At 44.8% G+C, this 18,244-nt stretch overlaps 1 protein-coding gene across 1 annotated transcript in view; it reads right to left on the reverse strand.

Moving 5' to 3' along the window:
- CAPN13 (calpain 13) overlaps positions 1-18,244 on the reverse strand; it is a 114,385-nt gene that overhangs the window by 9,244 nt on the left and 86,897 nt on the right. Inside the window, 4 exon segments of the mRNA XM_049904030.1 lie at positions 3,541-3,597; positions 3,930-3,966; positions 4,956-5,155; positions 12,306-12,445. Coding sequence (XP_049759987.1) covers positions 3,541-3,597; positions 3,930-3,966; positions 4,956-5,155; positions 12,306-12,445 — 434 coding nt within the window.

The raw sequence follows: 18,244 nt of genomic DNA on the forward strand, positions 1-18,244 counted from the left end.
CCCTCTTCACGAAGCCTCACCATTGCTCCAGGCCACAGTGATAACTCCCTCCCCTCAACAACTGAAGCTAATCACTCCCAACATTGGACACCTGGTGTGGGTTGCCTTGCATTTGTCTCCTTGTTAATTACTGAACTGAGAGCAGGGCTTGCCCAGCCCCACTGTACCTGGCACTGGGGAGCCCCTCAGGAAAGGACCGTGGAATGAATCAACGCAGCCCTTAAGGAGTGTTTTTCTATCTGCTTCCAGAAAGAGACTAAGAGAAGATATGACCTCTCTCTCTCTATCTCTGCGTGTGTGTGTGTGATGAGGGGAGACAAAAATAGTAGAAATCTAGCCTAAGAGAAGTTGCTGTAATTGAGTGCATTATGTGGCCTTAGTCTTCCAAACCACTGAAGCAAAAAGGGAAGCATCATAGATTTCCTTAGATTAATAACAGGTATGGAGAAGATGAGCAAGCTCTGCTCTCAGTTCAGTAATGAATGAGGAGACAAATGCAAGGCAACTTACATTTGGTTGTCCAACGTCGGGAACCTGCACAGGTGTCTAATGTCTGGAGTGATTAGCTGCAGATGTTGAGGGGAGGGAGTTATCACTGTGGCCTGAGCAATGGTAAGGCTTCATTGCACTGAGGTTGGGAAGAGAAGGAAATTTCTCCTGACCTAAACTTCTGGAGGAGTTGCATTGGGTTTTATACTGGGGGCATTGAATGACTTTATTGGCAGTGTCTTCTGAGGCAGAGGTATTCTACATGTTGGCCGTTTCTTACATCCACCCTGGTAAAAGCTGAGGGATGCTGTGACATTATCACCCTGGGGAAGCTTTTACATGGGGAGCTGGAGGGAGGTCTCCCAGCATGTGGCTTCATAGAGTTCCAATAGAGCAAATGGAAGAGTTGCCACCTTGGGGTCTTCTGAGAATGAACACCTATCCTCAATAGATGACAGACAACCCATCCCTGTCCACATTCTGAGGTTGGCCTTACCACCTAGAACTGCAAGCAAAAGCAGACTACAGCCTGTCCTCATAGAAGCCCTTCAGCTAGAAGGACGGGACGACCCCTCATAATGCCCCCGGAGGGAAAAATCCTGCCAGTGAAAGTGGTCTTGTAATCATCTCCCCCTGGTTATTTGGTGTCAGGAAAGTTGCATTGTGTGCCACACCACCAACTGAGTTTTCTCCTCAAAAGAGCCACGATATCTCACTTTGAACAGCAGTTTACATGTTGATGAGGAACTCTAACTTACATGGAATCACCCACCAAGATTATGAGCCTCTTTGGGGCATGGATCATGTCTTCTTCCTTCTCCATACCCCCCACCCTAGGGCAGATCCTGACCTGGATCCTGCACTCCGTAACCAACCAACAATTTTTGAGGAGAGGAGAATAGGAATAGGGATGGTGATGACAAACAAATTCCCCCCAAAAACTTCGTGCTTGTCACTCCCACCATAATATAAGATCCCCGAGGACTGATTCATATTCCCAAAGTTTAGCACACTACCTGGAATGTTCTAGGTGCTTGGTAAGTGGTCATCGGTTGAATAAATGGATGGATGGATGGATGGATGGACGGATGGACGGGTGGACTGGTGGATGGGTGGGTGGACGGATGGATGGGTGGGTGGGTGCGTGGGGGTGGGTGGATGTTGGGGTGGGTGGGCGGGCAGATGGATGGATAGACAAATGGACCTAGCCTGTCCCAGAGTCTGAGTGTGTCCTTCCTTGCCCATAAGCAGACCTTGGGTTATATTACCATCACCACTACTACTGTTGATAACTCATGGTAGTAGTGGTAGGAGCAGGAGCACGTCATGGTATTAGTTTAAGGCTAGTCAAACTGATATAAGAGACCAGGAGAGAAAACACAGTATGTCCATTGATGGATATTTTGATTTAAACTTTCTTTTGAGAACACATCTTTTGAAGATGGTTTGCGGGCTGTGCAGAATGGCGCCAGCTTGGCCCTGCTCAAGGATGCCCAGCTGAGGGGTGAAAATGGGCTGCAATCCAGTCTGAGTTCCACTTACCAGCCATATACCTTGGCACAGAGCTGCATCTGTGCTTCATTCTAAATTCCTACAAATGCCCCATATGGGCTACCAGTCATCCTCTATGAGGAGGCACTTGGTTTTTGTTTGGAAAAGTCCCAATTAGGGAATCTGTACCATTTTATCATATAATAAATTAGGTTTTTAATTTTAGATGTGCAGGTGCATGGACCGGGTGTGAGCATTTTGCGAGCTGCTCTTGAAGAAATCTTGGTTGCAGAATTCTTAAGCAGGCCCTGCTGATCACCTACGGGCACTCACTTTAGCCTGGGCATCTGCTCTGGAGGGGTTAATCAGTCTCAATTCAATTCAACAAAATTGATTGAGAACCTCCTCTGTGCCAAGGACAGTGATGAGTGTTGGGGACAAGGAATGAATATGATGCCATCCCTGACTCCAGGAGCTCACGTTCTGGGGTCAATCATTCTAAAAGGCCTTGTCTTGCATTGAGTGGAGTGGTGCCTGAATTGGCCCAGATGGAGGGCCAGAATCCTGAGCTGATAGTCATTTCAAGGAGGTCCACACTCAGCTGCTGCTTGCAACACACACCCGTCATTCCAGCCACATTCTTTTGTTCTCATCATTGGTTTCCCTGGGCTCAGGCTGCCTTAATCTTTTCCCTTTGGGCTACCTCCTTGTACCACTGCCCCATTAGCCCTCTGAATGCAGAGGCAGAGACTGGCATCCTCTCTGCCCTTGGCCTCTGCCTGGCCCAAGGCTGGCACAGCACACACAAGCATCATACCATTTTCCACTTCCCACCTAACACGATTATTACAGTAAAGGGGCCATCATGCTGAGCCCTTGGCAGCTGTTTTTATCCTGACAAGTCAAAGAATTCTTCATAACCGTTTATTAAACCATTATGGAAACTTTCTGTGCGCATACATGGCTTGGCAGGAAGAACACTGCTGGTGTTTTCTGAAGCTGGCCAGTTCCTGGAAGGAATCTGCCAAGGTTGGTGGGGAGGTGGCCGAGCAGGAGAATAACAAATTGCAAGGGTAACTGCCAATGAATTGTTTAAAGATTTTAAAAGCACATGCACATATCTGCCCATAATCCCTCTTTCTAAGCCCTATATTCTGTCTCAGATATCACCAAACACGGTGTTCCTTCTCTGCAATTTGACAGCCAGGTCTGTTCTGGTGATGATCCAGGGAGAGAGGCCGATAAAATGATACACCAAGTTACTTTTCCTCTCTGTATCCTGGGTGGCACAAATGGTTGGCACTCCACTGCTAACCAAAAGGTTGGTGGTTTGAACCCACACAGCAGCACTGTAGAATAAAGGCATGGCAATCTGCATCCATAAAGATCACAGCTACTCTGTAACACATGGGCCGTCAGGCTTTCACGAGTTGGAATCAACTCACTGGTAATAAGTTGTTTTTATTTTAAATCCTGATTAGGGCCTGGGAGAGGTTTCTCATCCTCGGGTCTCTCCATCATCTGCGGTTTTGTCGGGCCTATCCATGTTAGGTGCTGTACCTGGTGAGCGTATCTCTGGAACACGCTTTGTTGGAAGCCACTTTCTGGAAGACTGGCCTAGATCAAAGGGAAAACAGCCAACATTAAACTGGGAAGAAGCCACTTGCCTGGTAAGGGCACAAGAACCTACACCTGGTTCTGAGATAGAGGTTTCATCTGGCACTTGGATAAAATGTTCAGGGGACTGGGAAAACTGAAGTTCATGGGAGGAAGATGGCTAGGTCCAGCCTGGCCTTGGAGGCCTTGCCTTCCCCATCCCCCACCCAGTCCTTCAATTATGCTGTCTCTGTTTTCAGTGGTCTGTGGTGAGGCAAGAAGGAAGGAGATGAAAGCTCTTAGAGATGAGATGTGGCCAATGAAGCTTAGTAACAGCCTTGCTGCACACATACCTTCAGTCCTCTGAGGTTGAAATTGTTGTTCAGATTCCTGGAAAATTGCGGAAAATGTGCCAAGGATGATCAGCCCACCATTCAAATGAGGCCTGCACATAAAGGACGCCCAAGGCGACATTGGACATTTATCCCAAGGACCTGCCTGGAAAACCCTCTGCACTGCAAGACATGAAGTGGACAACCATGGTACACACCAGGGAATGTGCCCAGCCTTTTGGGTGGACATGATCTAGTCTTGAAACCGTGTAGTAAATTGTTTCTCTCACTACGAGATACACATATACAATGATTCCTGTTGCCGGGGTGGCAAATAAGCTTTGCTGTATGTTCCAACTCTAATTGGTAGTGTGGCGGCTCCTGGCACATGGTACCAAGAAGGTCTCACCTGTGCTCCACTGTAAAGCTTGTCATGGTTATAGTGATGTCTACCTGGGACCCCAGACGGGAAGAGGCTCCCAACAGGGCATGTACTTACTGATCCCTTAATCAACTCAAGACCATGATGGAGCTCCATCTTTCAGGCCCATCTTTCACTGTAACCCCAGCCATATTTATCTGGCCATATTTCAGATAATTTGCCATGCCTGCCATATACCACCTTCCCGTACGTATGGCCAACATTGCTTATTCCTCAACAAGCCCCACCCTCACCCATTTTCCTGTTTCTGCATGTGTTTTCCCTGCACCGGCAATACCTCTCCACCTCCGCATTCCTACAGATCTAAATTACGTTCTTCCTTCAAGGGCCAGCTCAAATCCCATTTCCTCAGTCCCTCCGGCCAAAACTGCATCCCTCCACTTTGCACTGCCAGGAGACTGTGCATTCTATATAGCAGGGATCCCATTCTAACTGTGATGTATTATTGCTTCATAGACTTTCTTGCCCCCTTTATGGCGAGCTTCTTCAAAGCAGGGCTCCTACTGTGTCCCCTGCTGAGGTCAGCACAGTGCACTGTATGTAATAATGCAATGCATTAAAAAAAATAAAAAGAATAAAACATTAGAATACCAGAGATTCTGTACCTGTCAATGTCTGGCGATTTCAGGAAGATTTGGAGCAAGAACTGAGCTTCTCTGCTTGTCAAGGGGACCAAAACATAGGTCCCAGGGCTCAGATGGAAGCACTGTATGAAGTTGTACTTGGTTTTTAAATGAATGCCCTGGGCAGCAATTCTGAACCAGGAAAAAAATGTGGGCGGCAATCTCTCCTGGCACTGCTGGAACTGAAGGAAACAGACTCTATGAGAAAGCACCCCACATGCATGGGCCCTGGCCACTAGGAGGGACCCACCACCGTCCAGACCCCTCCCTCCTCACCAAAACAGCATTGACCAGTTACCATCGAGTCAATTCCAACTCATGGTAAACCCATGTGTGTCAGAGCAGAACTGTTCTCCATAGGGTTCTCAATGGCTGTGAGCTTTTGGAAGTAGATTGCCAGACCTTTCTTCTGAGGCACCTCTGGGAAGACTGGAACCTCCAATCCCTTGGTTAGCATCCAAGAGCGTTAACCATTTGCACCATCCAGTGAGGCCTCTGGAGCATTACAGCCCCTGAACTCTTAAAAAGTGTAATTTAGTCTAGACTGTAATTTAGTCTAGACTGTAATTTAGTCTAGACTCTAGGGACTACAATGAATGCAAAGAAATATGACACATGGTTTTATCTCAGTAAGTCTAACAGCATCCTGGGTTTCTGATTGTAGGTTTTTATCCCTCTGTTTATATAAGGAAGATGTCCATGAAAACTAGTGACACTGTCAACACTGAATCCTTTGGGGCCTCTAGAATACCTTCTCTCCTGAATCTTTTGCAATCACCCTTTGGAGGCTAGACCATGCAGAGTCATTCTCCTTTTACTTCCTCTGTTTCATCTTTCCAGCAGAGCCCTGAAATTCCTTCCCATTGGAGAATAACTGGCTGCTGTCATTTTCCTTTTATTTCAGTATTTTCTTAGGAATAAAACAATAAATATAATGCTGTTCCTATTACTGGATATCACATAAATCAAACCCAAACCTGTTGCCATCGAGTCGATTCTGATTCATAGCAACCCTGTAGGACAGAGTAGAACTGCCCCATAGGGTTTCCAAGGAGGATCTGGTGGATCCAAACTGCTGACCTTTTGATTAGCAGCCGAACACTTAACCACTGCTCCACCAGTGCTCCAAGAATGTCACATACATATTATATAATAAAAATTCCTTATTAAACAAATATTCCCCAATATAATTGAGCATGGGGATTCCATTTAGAGTGGTTGTGCTGTATGAAATGATTATTTACGGGGTCTGCCTTGGGGAAAAATCAGGGAAGAGAGGAGAGTTACTTTTCAAGCAGGGCAGACAGGACTCGGCTACAAGGTGAGACAGGGAGAGGCCACCAGGCCAGGTGTGCAGTAGGAGTCTCTGAGGAACTACTTCTGCTGACATTAGTACCCCAGCAGGTTGGTAGTCCCTGCAAAGCAACGATGAGTTAAGTTCTTCCCTGTGGGGTCAGTACTGTCCTGTAGCTCTGGGCATGCATGTGCACATGCATGGGCATGAGGAGGGCAAGTGTTCAGAGATGCAAAAAGTGAGGATTTCTCTCCTCTCTGGCTCTCCTGACCTCCTCCCTCCATTGGACCCTTGCAGCCCTGTCCAGCCCCCTGATTCTTCAGAAAAGACTTGCTCAGGGGTAGCTAGAAGTGTGAATCTGGGGAGAGTGAGGGGAGGTCTTGGTCCAGGGCTCAGAGGACCCAGCATCAAATGAACACATGGCTAGTCCTGCACAGACCTGACCACATAGTTCTAAGGGTGGGGCTTGTGCTTTTCCCAAGACTGAGTCACCATCTTGTTCTTCAGCTGTGGGAACTAGAATGCTGATCTATTCCCTGGCTTGGGAGCTTCCCTTGAAACCCTCCCAGGTGTTCTACTTCTCCATGGCCAGGGTGCCAGGGACCAGAGTCAAATCCTAAATCCCAGCTCATGGTTGCTTTGCTGTTGGCTTTCTGCCTGGGTTTCTGAGCATCTCCTGCTCTGAGACTCCTTGTTCTGGGTGTGTCTACCCATTGGGACACCCCTGGAGGGCCTGGAGGAGCTTCCTTAGTCCTGCCAGCTTGCCATAAGCACCACCTGTTTGCTGTGGCCACATCTTTCTCCCTCCTTTCCTCCCTCAGCAGCAGTGGGATCCCACATCTCGCATCCTTTTAAGAGGTCTGAGTGCCTGTGAGGTTAGGTTTTCTGAACTCCATCTGTCCTTTTCCATCCTTACTCATATTTTCAGGTTGCCTCTCACCAACGGCATCCCATAATATCGGTATAGGCAGTTTGGTGGTAAGAGGAGCTAGAGGATGTGTCTTGAAGCTGCATTTGCATAGCCTGCACCATGTGTGAGGTGGCTTTGGGGCTGACTAAGAATATGAGAGGCTACAGGGATCCCTCAGGCAACCCCTCAGCCTTGCCACTGTCTCTCATCTTAAATAAAAAATAACCAACTGTGATGGTTAATTTTATGTGTCAACTTGGCTAGGCTATGGTTCCTAGTGGTTCAGCCAAAGGTGGTCCAATTGTTGTTCCATAATGTAATCTAAAGTAATATAATCAATCCATCAGTTGAAAAGGGAGTTTCATTAGGGTGTGTTCTGTCTTCAGACTATAAATAGGTGTTTTGGCAAAACTCTTTTCACTCTGCGTCTTCCTATTGCTTGACCTACAGATCTTAGGCAAGCCTATAGGAATCTCTAGCCTGTCTCCTGCCATACGTATTTTGGACTTACCAGCCCCATAATTGTGTGGCAAATTCCTCGAAGTAAATATCTGTCTATCTGCCTGTCTGTCTGTCTATCCATCTATCATCTATCTCTGCCTGCCTGCCTGTATATCTATCATCTATCTCTGCCTGCTTGCCTGCCTGCCTGCCTGCCTATCTCAATCACTGGCTCTGTTTCTCTAGAGAACTCTCACTAAGAAACTGACCACATCAACTCTATCTCTCTATCAGAGCCCAAAAGACTTGAGGGTAGTTTTGCAGTTGTAGTATCTCTTAAATGTCAAGCCAGAGAACAGCCCAAAGGGTCCAACCTTTAGACCAGGATAGCTAAAGTATTTCCCCACATTGTTGACCTGTCTGGAGAGTCCAAGCTTGTCTTTGTTACAGCTCATAGCAAGGCTGAATTTGCAGCCACTGAATAGCAAGAGACATGTGAAGGTCACAGATGTTGGAAGAGGCATAACGCTTTACCAGCAGACAACAACAAAGATTTGAGAAGCCCAGCTGAGAGCTGAGGGTGATGATGAACCATACCTAGCAGTCAACCTGTGGGGAAGTGGAGGAAAGGTAGGCTCAGTTACACAAACCCAAACAAGATGGCGAGCAAATCAGAGAAGCCTGGCTCAGGGCCCCCATTTCCTCTTCCCATGTGGGCACTTAGCCTGCTCCCTACACATCTTGGGGTGAGTGGGCAGATGACTCATTCCCTGTAAGAAGCTGTAAGAAAGGAAACTTAACCAGTCATAGATGCAGCAAGAGGAAGGAACCAGACGAGGGGAAGACGGTGTCTGAGACGAGGAGGCTCTGCCTTGTCAGCTCAGCAAGGCAACATTACAGTTCACAGGTATGATGATAAAAGTTGAAGGGAAAAGTGAGACATTGACAAGGACTGAAGCTAAGATGGAACTGGGATCAAATGTGAATTTTCCAACATCGAGGACTCCAATGAGAAGTAAAACTGTTTTATCCCATCAGATCACTAGAAAATATGATGGACATTTGCCCTAGGACCCCTGGTATTGGTAGGGAATGCAGGTGTGTATGAGTGGGGAAATATCTGCCTTTCCACTTCCAGGGGAAGCACTGAGGATGCAGCCACATTTTTAAGCCACCTCACAGTTTGCAAAGCACTTCCCTGTAACATGTTGTATCCTCACAATGACCCTGCAAGCTGACTTTAGGCTCCCTTTTTTATGGATGCAGAAACTGAGGCTCAGCAGTTTAAGGAACAGAAGCAGGAATAGAGCAAGCTGTGTTGCTTCCTGTGTAATTAAGCCCCACTCAGGCTGCTAACCAAAAGGTCAGCAGTTATAATTTACCAGCTGCTCCTTGGAAACCCTATGGAGCAGTTCTACTCTGTCCTATAGAGTCACTGTCTTATTCATCTAGTGCTGCTTTAACAGAAATACCACAAGTGGATGGCTTTAACAAAGACAAATTTATTCTCTCACAGTTTAGTACGCTACAAGTCCAAATTCAGGGTGCCGGCTCCAGGAGGAGGCTTTCTCTCTTTGTCGGCTCTGGAGGAAGGTCCTCGTCATCAGTCTTCCCTTGGCCTGGGAACATCTTAGCACAGGAACCTCAGGTCCAAAATATGTGCTCTGCTCCCAGCTCTGTTTTCTTGGTGGTATGAGGTCCCAACTCCCTGCTTGCTTCCCTTTTCTCTTTATCTCTTGAGAGATAAAAGGTGGTGCAGGCTACACCCCATGGAAACTCCTTTTGCTTTGGATCAGGGATGTGACCTGAGCTAGGGTGTTACATCGCACCCTAATCCTCTTTACATTAAATTACAATCACAAAATGGAGGACAACCATACAATACTGGAAATCATGGCCCAGTCAAATTGATAGATATTTTTGGCGAGACACAATTCAATCCATGGCAGTCACTGTAAGTCAGAATCGACTTGGCAGCAACAAGTTTTTCTTTATTGTACTTTAGATGAAGGTTTACAGGACAAACTAGCTTCTCATTAAACAGTACACATATTGTTTTGTGACATTGGTTACCAACCCTACGACATGTCAACACTCTCCCTTCTCGACCTTGGGTTCTCAGTCACTAGCTTTCCTGTCCCCTCCTGCCTTCTAGTCCTTGCCCCTGGGCAGGTGTGCCCCTTTAGTCTCATTTTGTTTTATTGGCCTGTCTAATCTTTCGATGAAGGGTGAACCTCAGGAGTGACTTCATTACTGAGCTAAAAGGGTATCCAGGGGTCATACTCTCAGGGTTTCTCCAGACTGTCAGGCCAGTAAGTCTGGTCTTTTTTGTGAGTTATAATTTTGTTCTGTGTTTTTCTCCAGCTCTGTCTGGGACCCTCTATTATGATCACTGTCAGAGTGTTACCGCAAATTGTGGATTCAAGCCACCTGCTGCAAGCCAATAGTGAGACAGGAGGAGGTAAGCAGCAAGAGGGCTTTATTGAACACCGTATTCAAGAGACAGAGGGGGCAAAGTTTCCCCCAGATTCTGTCTGCCCTGAGAGGGCTACAAAAGGGTTTTATAGGGAGAGGGTCAGGGTTTAGAAATTCCCAGGAATATTGATTCTTCTTTGAAGGGGACATAAGGATGAAGTGACTTATTGTTGACGTCTTGCAGGCCTCTTTATGCCATCCTGGTTTCGGTCACTGGATGGGTCCGGGTTTTGCTCAATTATCTCGGATCCTGATGGTATCGCTCATTTTTTTGGTCACCTTGGAGAGAAACATGGCTTTATCAACAACAAAAATCTTGATTACCTTGTTTTTCTACACTGGAATTTGTTTTTCTACAATGGAACAATCGTGAGACAGATTCCAGAGCAAATAATCGATGTTTTTAAAGACTAAAGATTTTAATCACGGCTTATACAGCTAAACTAGAAAATATATTCTTTCTTACTTTAATACTAAAACACTACAGAAAATGTATTTTCTCTATTTCAAGAGCAATCAGTGATGGTAGCTGGGCACCATGTAGTTGTACTGGGCTCAATCTGGTGGAGGCCATGTTCCATTAGTCCTTTGGACTGATCTTTCCATTGTGTCTTTAGTTTTCTTCACTATATCTTGCTCCCAGTCGGGTGAGACCAGTGGAGAATCTTAGATGGCCACTCACAAGCTTTTAAGACCCCAGATGCTACTCACCAAAGTAGAATGTACAGCATTTCCTTTATAAACTATGTTATGCCAATTGAGCTAGATGTTCGCCAAGACCATGGTCCCCACCACAGCCCCCAGCCCAGTAATTCAATCCCTCAGGGAGTTTGGATGTGTCTGTGAAGCTTACATGACCAGCAGCTGTTTTTTTCGCTGTTGTTGTTACTACCAGCTTCTGTCTTCCAAAGTTGATGTAAGTTTTGTCTTCTTTTCCACTGCTGCTCCTGGGCCCTATCAGGTGTATTCACCTACCAGGTGATTCACCCAGGGAGGCTTCTCTGGAGCCCAGAGGTGAGCTGGCAAGGAGGTAGGGATCTTTGGATCAGGGTCTTTGGGGTGAGGATGAAATAGTTGGCTGACTCTTGTCCTTTGTCACTGTCCTGTCTTCTCCTGTGTTTGGTGTCTGGTTTGATGTAAGGCAGAACAGTGCTCCTACAGCCATTGTGGACCACTCCAGGGCTGAGACACTGGGCCAGCTCTGTACTCACAAACACCACTAGAGGCCAGGCAACTTCTGACAGCCTGGCAGCTGGAGTACACATCATCTGTTTCTCAGCTGACCTGTAAAAGGAACCCTAATGTCTCCTGAGTTGTCAATGTCTGGACTGTCTTTGGTGTTTAACTTGATCTGAATCTTGCAAGATTTGCTGGGCACTGCAGGGAGCCTGAGGTGATCTTGGTTCTGAGTGCCCCTTTGGCTGAGTGAGCAGCTAAGAAAGACTACATCACTGCCTGAAAAGTAGAGAAATGGGCTTGGCGGCATTTAAAAAATGGATACGATTACAATCTTGATAGGGCTCCTGAACTGTAAAGACTTTGGGAAAATCAATTAACACAAAGCTGTGATGCTGCCTAGGGCTGGGGCACAGGTCTCAGAGAAACCATGTGAACGGTACCCCAGGAGTGGTACAATGGGGCAGCCCAGGAAACCTCTGTGGGCTTCGGGAAAAGGAAGAGGTGGCTGGGAATTTCTAGTAGTCCCATCTGGTGCCTCTTCCATCCTTCTGGCCAGATCAGGTGCCTCAATTCTTTCTCTGCCCTTCCCAATACCTTTTTTCTGGCTCCAGGCTCCCTGGTTCCAGCTTCTTGTTCTTCTTAGGGTGAGAATTGGGAGACTCTGAGAACAAAGCTTCTTTTAGAAGCCAGTTGGGATTCTTGGCTTACAGCAAGGGAAACCAACCCAAGCTGGGGTGGCCAGAAAGGCAGTTATTGAAAGAATAGCTCACAGAGTCAAGGGAAGTCCAGAGAAGGTAGCTTGGAAGGTGGACAGAACCAGGCGAGATGGCAACCAGCTGGACACCACCAGCGCAATTGCTCTGCATTGCTGCCACTAGGCTCAAATACTTAGTGTAAGTAATTCCTCAGCTGTTCCTACATCTAGTTACTTCCTCAAGAGTCAAAGCTCTGTGTGACTACAAGTGTGCCTTCCCCAGCCTACGGCATACACAAATATACCCAAAGTGCAAGCCCCGAAGCAGGCCACATTTACCTTGAACACCTGGAAGTTTAGTGGAATTTCCTTGTCTGTCGCCAGCAAACATTGTAGCATGACGGTGAAGGATACAATGACATTGGGGCCTTCCATGGGCTCTTCCACAAAGAAGAAGAATTGAGGGTTCCTCTGAGGGCCTTCTGCATAAGAAAGACCTGTCTCCTTGTTGGGGTTGTGTTCTGTTCAAAGAGCCCTGGGAGGCAGGGTATGGAATAAACTTTTAATTTGGAGACCTAAGGCCTGGATTCCAGTCCCCACATTTAGTAGTTGTGGTTTAGATTTCTTTTTTTTATGAGACTCAGTCTCCTCCTCTTCAAAACATGAAGAGAGGGAGGCAGAGCCAAGATGGCAGACTAGTCAGATGCACTAAACCATCTTGCTGCAACAAAGACCCAAAAAACCAAGTAAAACAGATACAGACATCAACCACGGAACCAAGAACCTTACTTAAATGAAGGGATAAAGCATTAGGTCAGAAGCCACTGAGAAGAAACTGGTGGAAAATGTCAAAGAAGTAGAGATAGAGTGGAGGTTCCTGGCCAAATGACATGACTCAGCATGCCCACCTTGGAATAAAGCCAACAACCCAGCACACAGAGAGGCACCTCCACGGAATTCCCAATAGAAGGTAGAGGTGTGGTGCAGACATACCCAGGGCTAAGTAAGACCATGTTTGCTGGCTGCAACTCAAGGAGGAGCACAGCTTTTTTCACTTGGCAAATATAGGAGCACACTCCTACAACCCCCACCCCTCCGGTGAATAGAGGCAAGAACCACCCCATCCCAGCAAAACTACAGTACTCACCCACCTTATTGCACTCCTCCATCAAGCCCTCTCTGCCCCTGACTCCCCCCCACTACCACCTCTCTCCTCGGCCCTACTGACCAGACCCCAAACCCCTTCTGGCCAGTTTGGCCCCCACGATGCCACACTCCACAGCCCCAAGAAGAAAGAGCGTAGACCCCCAAACCCCCACTGCCCAGCTCAGCCCCTGTGTAGCCATGCTCTGTGGCCCCAAGGAGAACGAGGCTAGATCCTCAGGCCCCTCCCAGCTGGCTCAGCCTCCATGTCACTGAGCTCCGTAGCCCCAAGGGAACTTCCCTGGACCCCCAGATCACTCCCAGCCAGCTCAGCCCCCACCTCACTGCACTTTGCAGCCCCAATTGGAACAGACTCAGACCCCCAGATTCCAACCCACCAGCTTAGCACCCACCTCGCCAAGCTCCACGACCCCGAGCAGAACTGGCCCAGACACCCAGACCTCTCCGCACTGGCTCAGGCCCAGCCTTGCTACACTCCATAGCCCTGAGGGGAACCAGCCTGCCCTGCCACAGGCCCTAATCCAGCCCCCAGCCCTGGCCCAGTTCACACCACAGACAAATGACCCATCTACGCCCCTTGCCCCTGCTGAACTTGCCCTGCTGCACCATAGCTGAGCAACCAGCTCTGCACATTCAGAGAAGGTGGTGAGAACTATTGTGCTTGCAGACAAGTAGGTAACAAAGCACAACCAGCCCGCTCGCCCAGACATAACCAAACCAATCAAAAAAGCAAGACAAAACAAAGCTACAATCAATAAATAAAGAAAATAATACCTGAATGCCTTGGAGACAGAAGACAATATCAAAACATACCAAAAAATGGGACAAGATGGCTGCAGTAAGTGACCAAAATAAAGCACCAGGTGATCTTCTATCAGAAGAAAAGGCACTGCAACTATCTGATAGGGAATGCAAAAGTCTAATATTCAGGGCTGTCCAAGGGACTAGGAAAAAGATCAAGGAAAACACAGACAAAATCATGGAAAACACAGACAAAACCCACTCAAAACATAGTCAAAATCAAGGAAAACAAAGACAAAGCAATAGAGGAAGTCAGGAAAATAATACAAGAACAAAATGTCAAAATAAACAATTAGAAATCACACAAAAACAGCAACTAGAAATCCAAAAGATAAAAAACAAAATTTCAGAAATGGACAACACAAGAGAAAGTTTTGGGAGCAAATTTGAAACAATGAAAGACAGAATCACAAAATCGAAGACAATTCCATGGATGCCACTTTATTTGAGGAAAAATCAGAGAAAAGAATGAAGAAACCCAGAGAACCATCTGCGATATGATCAAAAGCAAAAATTTATGCATGATCAGAGTTCCAGAATGGGGGAGAAAGTGGAAAATACAGATAGGATCATTGAAGATTTGCTGACAGAAAAATTCCCTGATATCATGAAAGATGAAAAGCTGACCCTCCAAGAAGCTCAACAAACCCCATATAGAACAGACCCGAAAAGAAAGTCACTAATACACATCATAATCACATTCACCAAAGGCAAAGACAAAAAAAGAATCTTGAGAGCAGCTCGAGAAAAATGAAAATGACATACAAAGGGGAAACCATAAGACTAAGCTCTGATTACTTGGCAGAAACCATATAGGTAAGAAGGCAATGGGACGAAATACATAAAATACTGAAAGAAAAAAAATTGCCAGCCAAGAATAATATATCCTACAAAACTCTCACTCAGATATAATGGCAAAATTAGAACATTTCCAGATAAACAGAAATTAAGGGAATGTGTAAAAACCAAACCAAACTTACAAGAATTATTAAAGACAGCCCTTCAATTAAAAACCAGACAACAACCTGAATCTAGGACACAGGACAGCATCAGCAAGATACCAGCCTAGGTAATGAACTCTCAAGGATAAAACAAAACTAAAGGATTTACAACAAGGAGCCAGAGAGGTTAATTTGTAAATGACAACAACATCAGAACAATAAAAGAGGGAATAAACAGTGTGGGTGCAGAACTTTCAAATGGAGAGGAAGTTCAGGTGATAGCAAGTAATAAAAGACTGGTTCAAACTTAGGAAGACAGGGGTAAATTCCAAGGTAACCAAAAAGAACGTTAAAAAATCTACTCATCAAAATAAAGAAGAAAAATATAAATCCAGGTGGCATAGTGGTTAAGTGTTACAGCTGCCAACCAAAAGGTCAGAAGTTTGAATCCACCAGGCGCTGCTTGAGAACTCTACGGGGCAGTTCTACTCTTTCCTATAGGGTCGTTATGAGTCACAATTGACTCAATGGCAATGGGTTTGTTTTTTTTTTTTTTGGTAAGTAAACACAAAAACTAAAGAAAAAAAAAGAAAATCCACAAACAAAAAAAATTCAGGACAGGAGAGTAAGAGAAACAAAGAAAACTTCATCACCACACACACACACACAAAAAACTATAAAATGACAGCAACAAACTCACACCTGCGGATAATCACACTGAACGTAAATAGCTTAAATTCACCCATAAAGAGACAAACAGTGACAGGATGGACAAACAACCAGGACTCATCAATGTGTTGTCTACAAGAGACACACCTTAGACACAAAGACACAAATGTATTAAAAATCAAAGGATGGGAAAAAAAAATCAAGCAAACAGAAAACAAAAAAGAGCAGAAGTAGCAATGCTAATCTCATATAAAATAGACTTTAAGGCAAAATCCACCATAAAAGACAAGGAAGGACATTATATAATGATTAAAGAGACAATTCTCTATGATGACATAACCATAATAAATATCTATGCATCCAATGACAAGGCTCCAAAATACATAAAACAAACTCTAACAGCACTGAAAAAAGAAAATGACAGTGCCACAATAATAGCAGGAGACTTGGACACATCACTCTCAGTAAAGGACAGAACACTTAAAAAGAAACTTAGCAAAGGTACAGAAGATCTAAAGGCCAGAATCGCTATCTTGACCTCATAGACATGTATCAAACACTCTGCCCAATAGCAGCAAAGTATACATTCTTTTTCTATGCCCATGGAACGTTCTCTAGAATAGACCGCGTATTAGGCCACAAAGCAACCCTCACCAAAATCCAAAAGATTGAGATAACGTAAAGCACCTTCTCTGAAAGTAGAAATTAACAGGAATAGCAAGGAAAAAAAAAAAAATAAAAAACATGGAAACTGAATAACCCTTTGCTAAAAATCATTGGGTAATAGAAGAAATCAAAGATAGAATAAAAAAATTTCTAGAATCAAATGAGAATGAAAACACATCACACAAAACCCTTTGAGACAGCAAAGGCAGTGCTCTGAGGTTGTTACAGATTGAACCGTGTCCCTCCAAAATGTATGTCAACTTAGCTATGCCATGACTTCCAGTATTGTGTGATTGTCCACCATTTGTCATCTGCTGTGATCTTCCTATGTGTTGCAAATCCTACCTCTGTGGTGTTAATGAGGCAGGATTAGAGGCAGTTATGTTAATGAGGCAGAACTCAATCTACAACATCAGGTTGTGTCTTAAATCAATCTCTCTGGAGATATAAAAGAGAGAAGTGGGTAGAGAGACAGGGGACCTCATACCACCAAGAAAAATGAACCAGGAGAATAGTGCATCCTTTAGACCTGGGGTCCCTGTTCTGAGAAGCTCCTCAACTGGGGAAGATTGACGACAAGGACCTTCCCCCAGAGTCAGCAGAAAGAGAAATCCTTCCCCTAGAACTGGCTCCCTGAATTCAGACTTCTAGCTTCCTACAGTGTGAGAGAATAAATTTCTCTTTGTTAAAGCCATCCACTTGTGGTATTTCTGTTATAGCAGCACTAGATAACTAAGACAGAGGTCAATTCACAGCAATTAGCAAGAGACCCACACATCAAAAATGAAGAAAGGGACAAAATCAAAATTTTAGCCCTACAACTCAGACAAATACAAAGAAAATGGCAAAAGAAGTCCACAGCCACCAGAAGAAAGGAAATAATAATGATTAGAGCAGAAATAAATGAAATAGAGAACAGAAAAGCAATAGAAAGAAGCAATAAAACCAAAAGTTGGTTCTTTGAAAGAATCAGCAAAATCGACAAACCACTGGCCCAACTGACAGAAGAAAAACAGGATAGAACCCAGATAACCCAAACAAGAAATGAAATGGGAGACATTACAACAGACCCAACTAAAATAAAAAGGATCATAACAGAGTACTATGAAAAACTATACTCCAACAACTTTGAAAACTTAGAGGAAATGAACAAATTTCTAGAAACACACTGTCTACCTAAATTAATACAAACTGAGGTAGAATATCTGAGCAGACTCATAACAAGAGAAGAGATTAAAAAAACAAAAACAAAAAAACCTCCCAACCAAAAAAAAAAAAAAAAGTCCTGGCCCAGATGGCTTCACTGGAGAATTCTACCAAACATTCAGAGACAGGATCACACCAGTACTACTCAAAATATTTCATACCATGGAAAAGGATGGGATATTTCCAAATTCATTCTATGAAGCCAGCATAACCCTGATACCAAAACCAGGCAGGCTTCACAAAAAAGGAAAATGACAGACCAATATCTCTTATGAATATAGATGCAAAATTCTCAACAAAATCCTATCCAATAGAATTCAGCATCATACCAAAAAAAAAAAAAAAAATCCAACAACCAAGTGGGATTCATACCAGTTATGCAAGGATGGTTCAATGTTAGAAAATCAATCAACATAATCCACCACATAAATAAAACAAAAGAAAAAAAAATCACGTGCTCTTCTCAATCGGTGCAGAAAAGGCATTCAATAAAGCCGATTCCTGATAAAAAGCCTCAATAAAATAGGAATAGAAGGGAAATTCCTCAACATAATGAAGGGCATCTATACAAAACCAACAGCCAATATCATTCTCAATGAAGAGATGCTAAAAACATTACCCCTGAGAACAGAAACAATACAAGGATGCCCTTTATCACCACCACTATTTAACATTGTGCTTGAAGTCCTAGCTAGAGCAGTAAAACAAGAAAAAGAAATAAAGGGCATCCGAATTGGTAAGAAAGCAGTAAAACTATCCCTATTCACAGATGATATGATACTATACATAGAGAACCCTAAAGACTCCACAAGAAAACTACTGGAACTAATA

This window comes from Elephas maximus, chromosome 12, assembly GCF_024166365.1.
Source record: "Elephas maximus indicus isolate mEleMax1 chromosome 12, mEleMax1 primary haplotype, whole genome shotgun sequence".
NCBI classification, from domain to species: Eukaryota; Metazoa; Chordata; class Mammalia; order Proboscidea; family Elephantidae; genus Elephas; species Elephas maximus.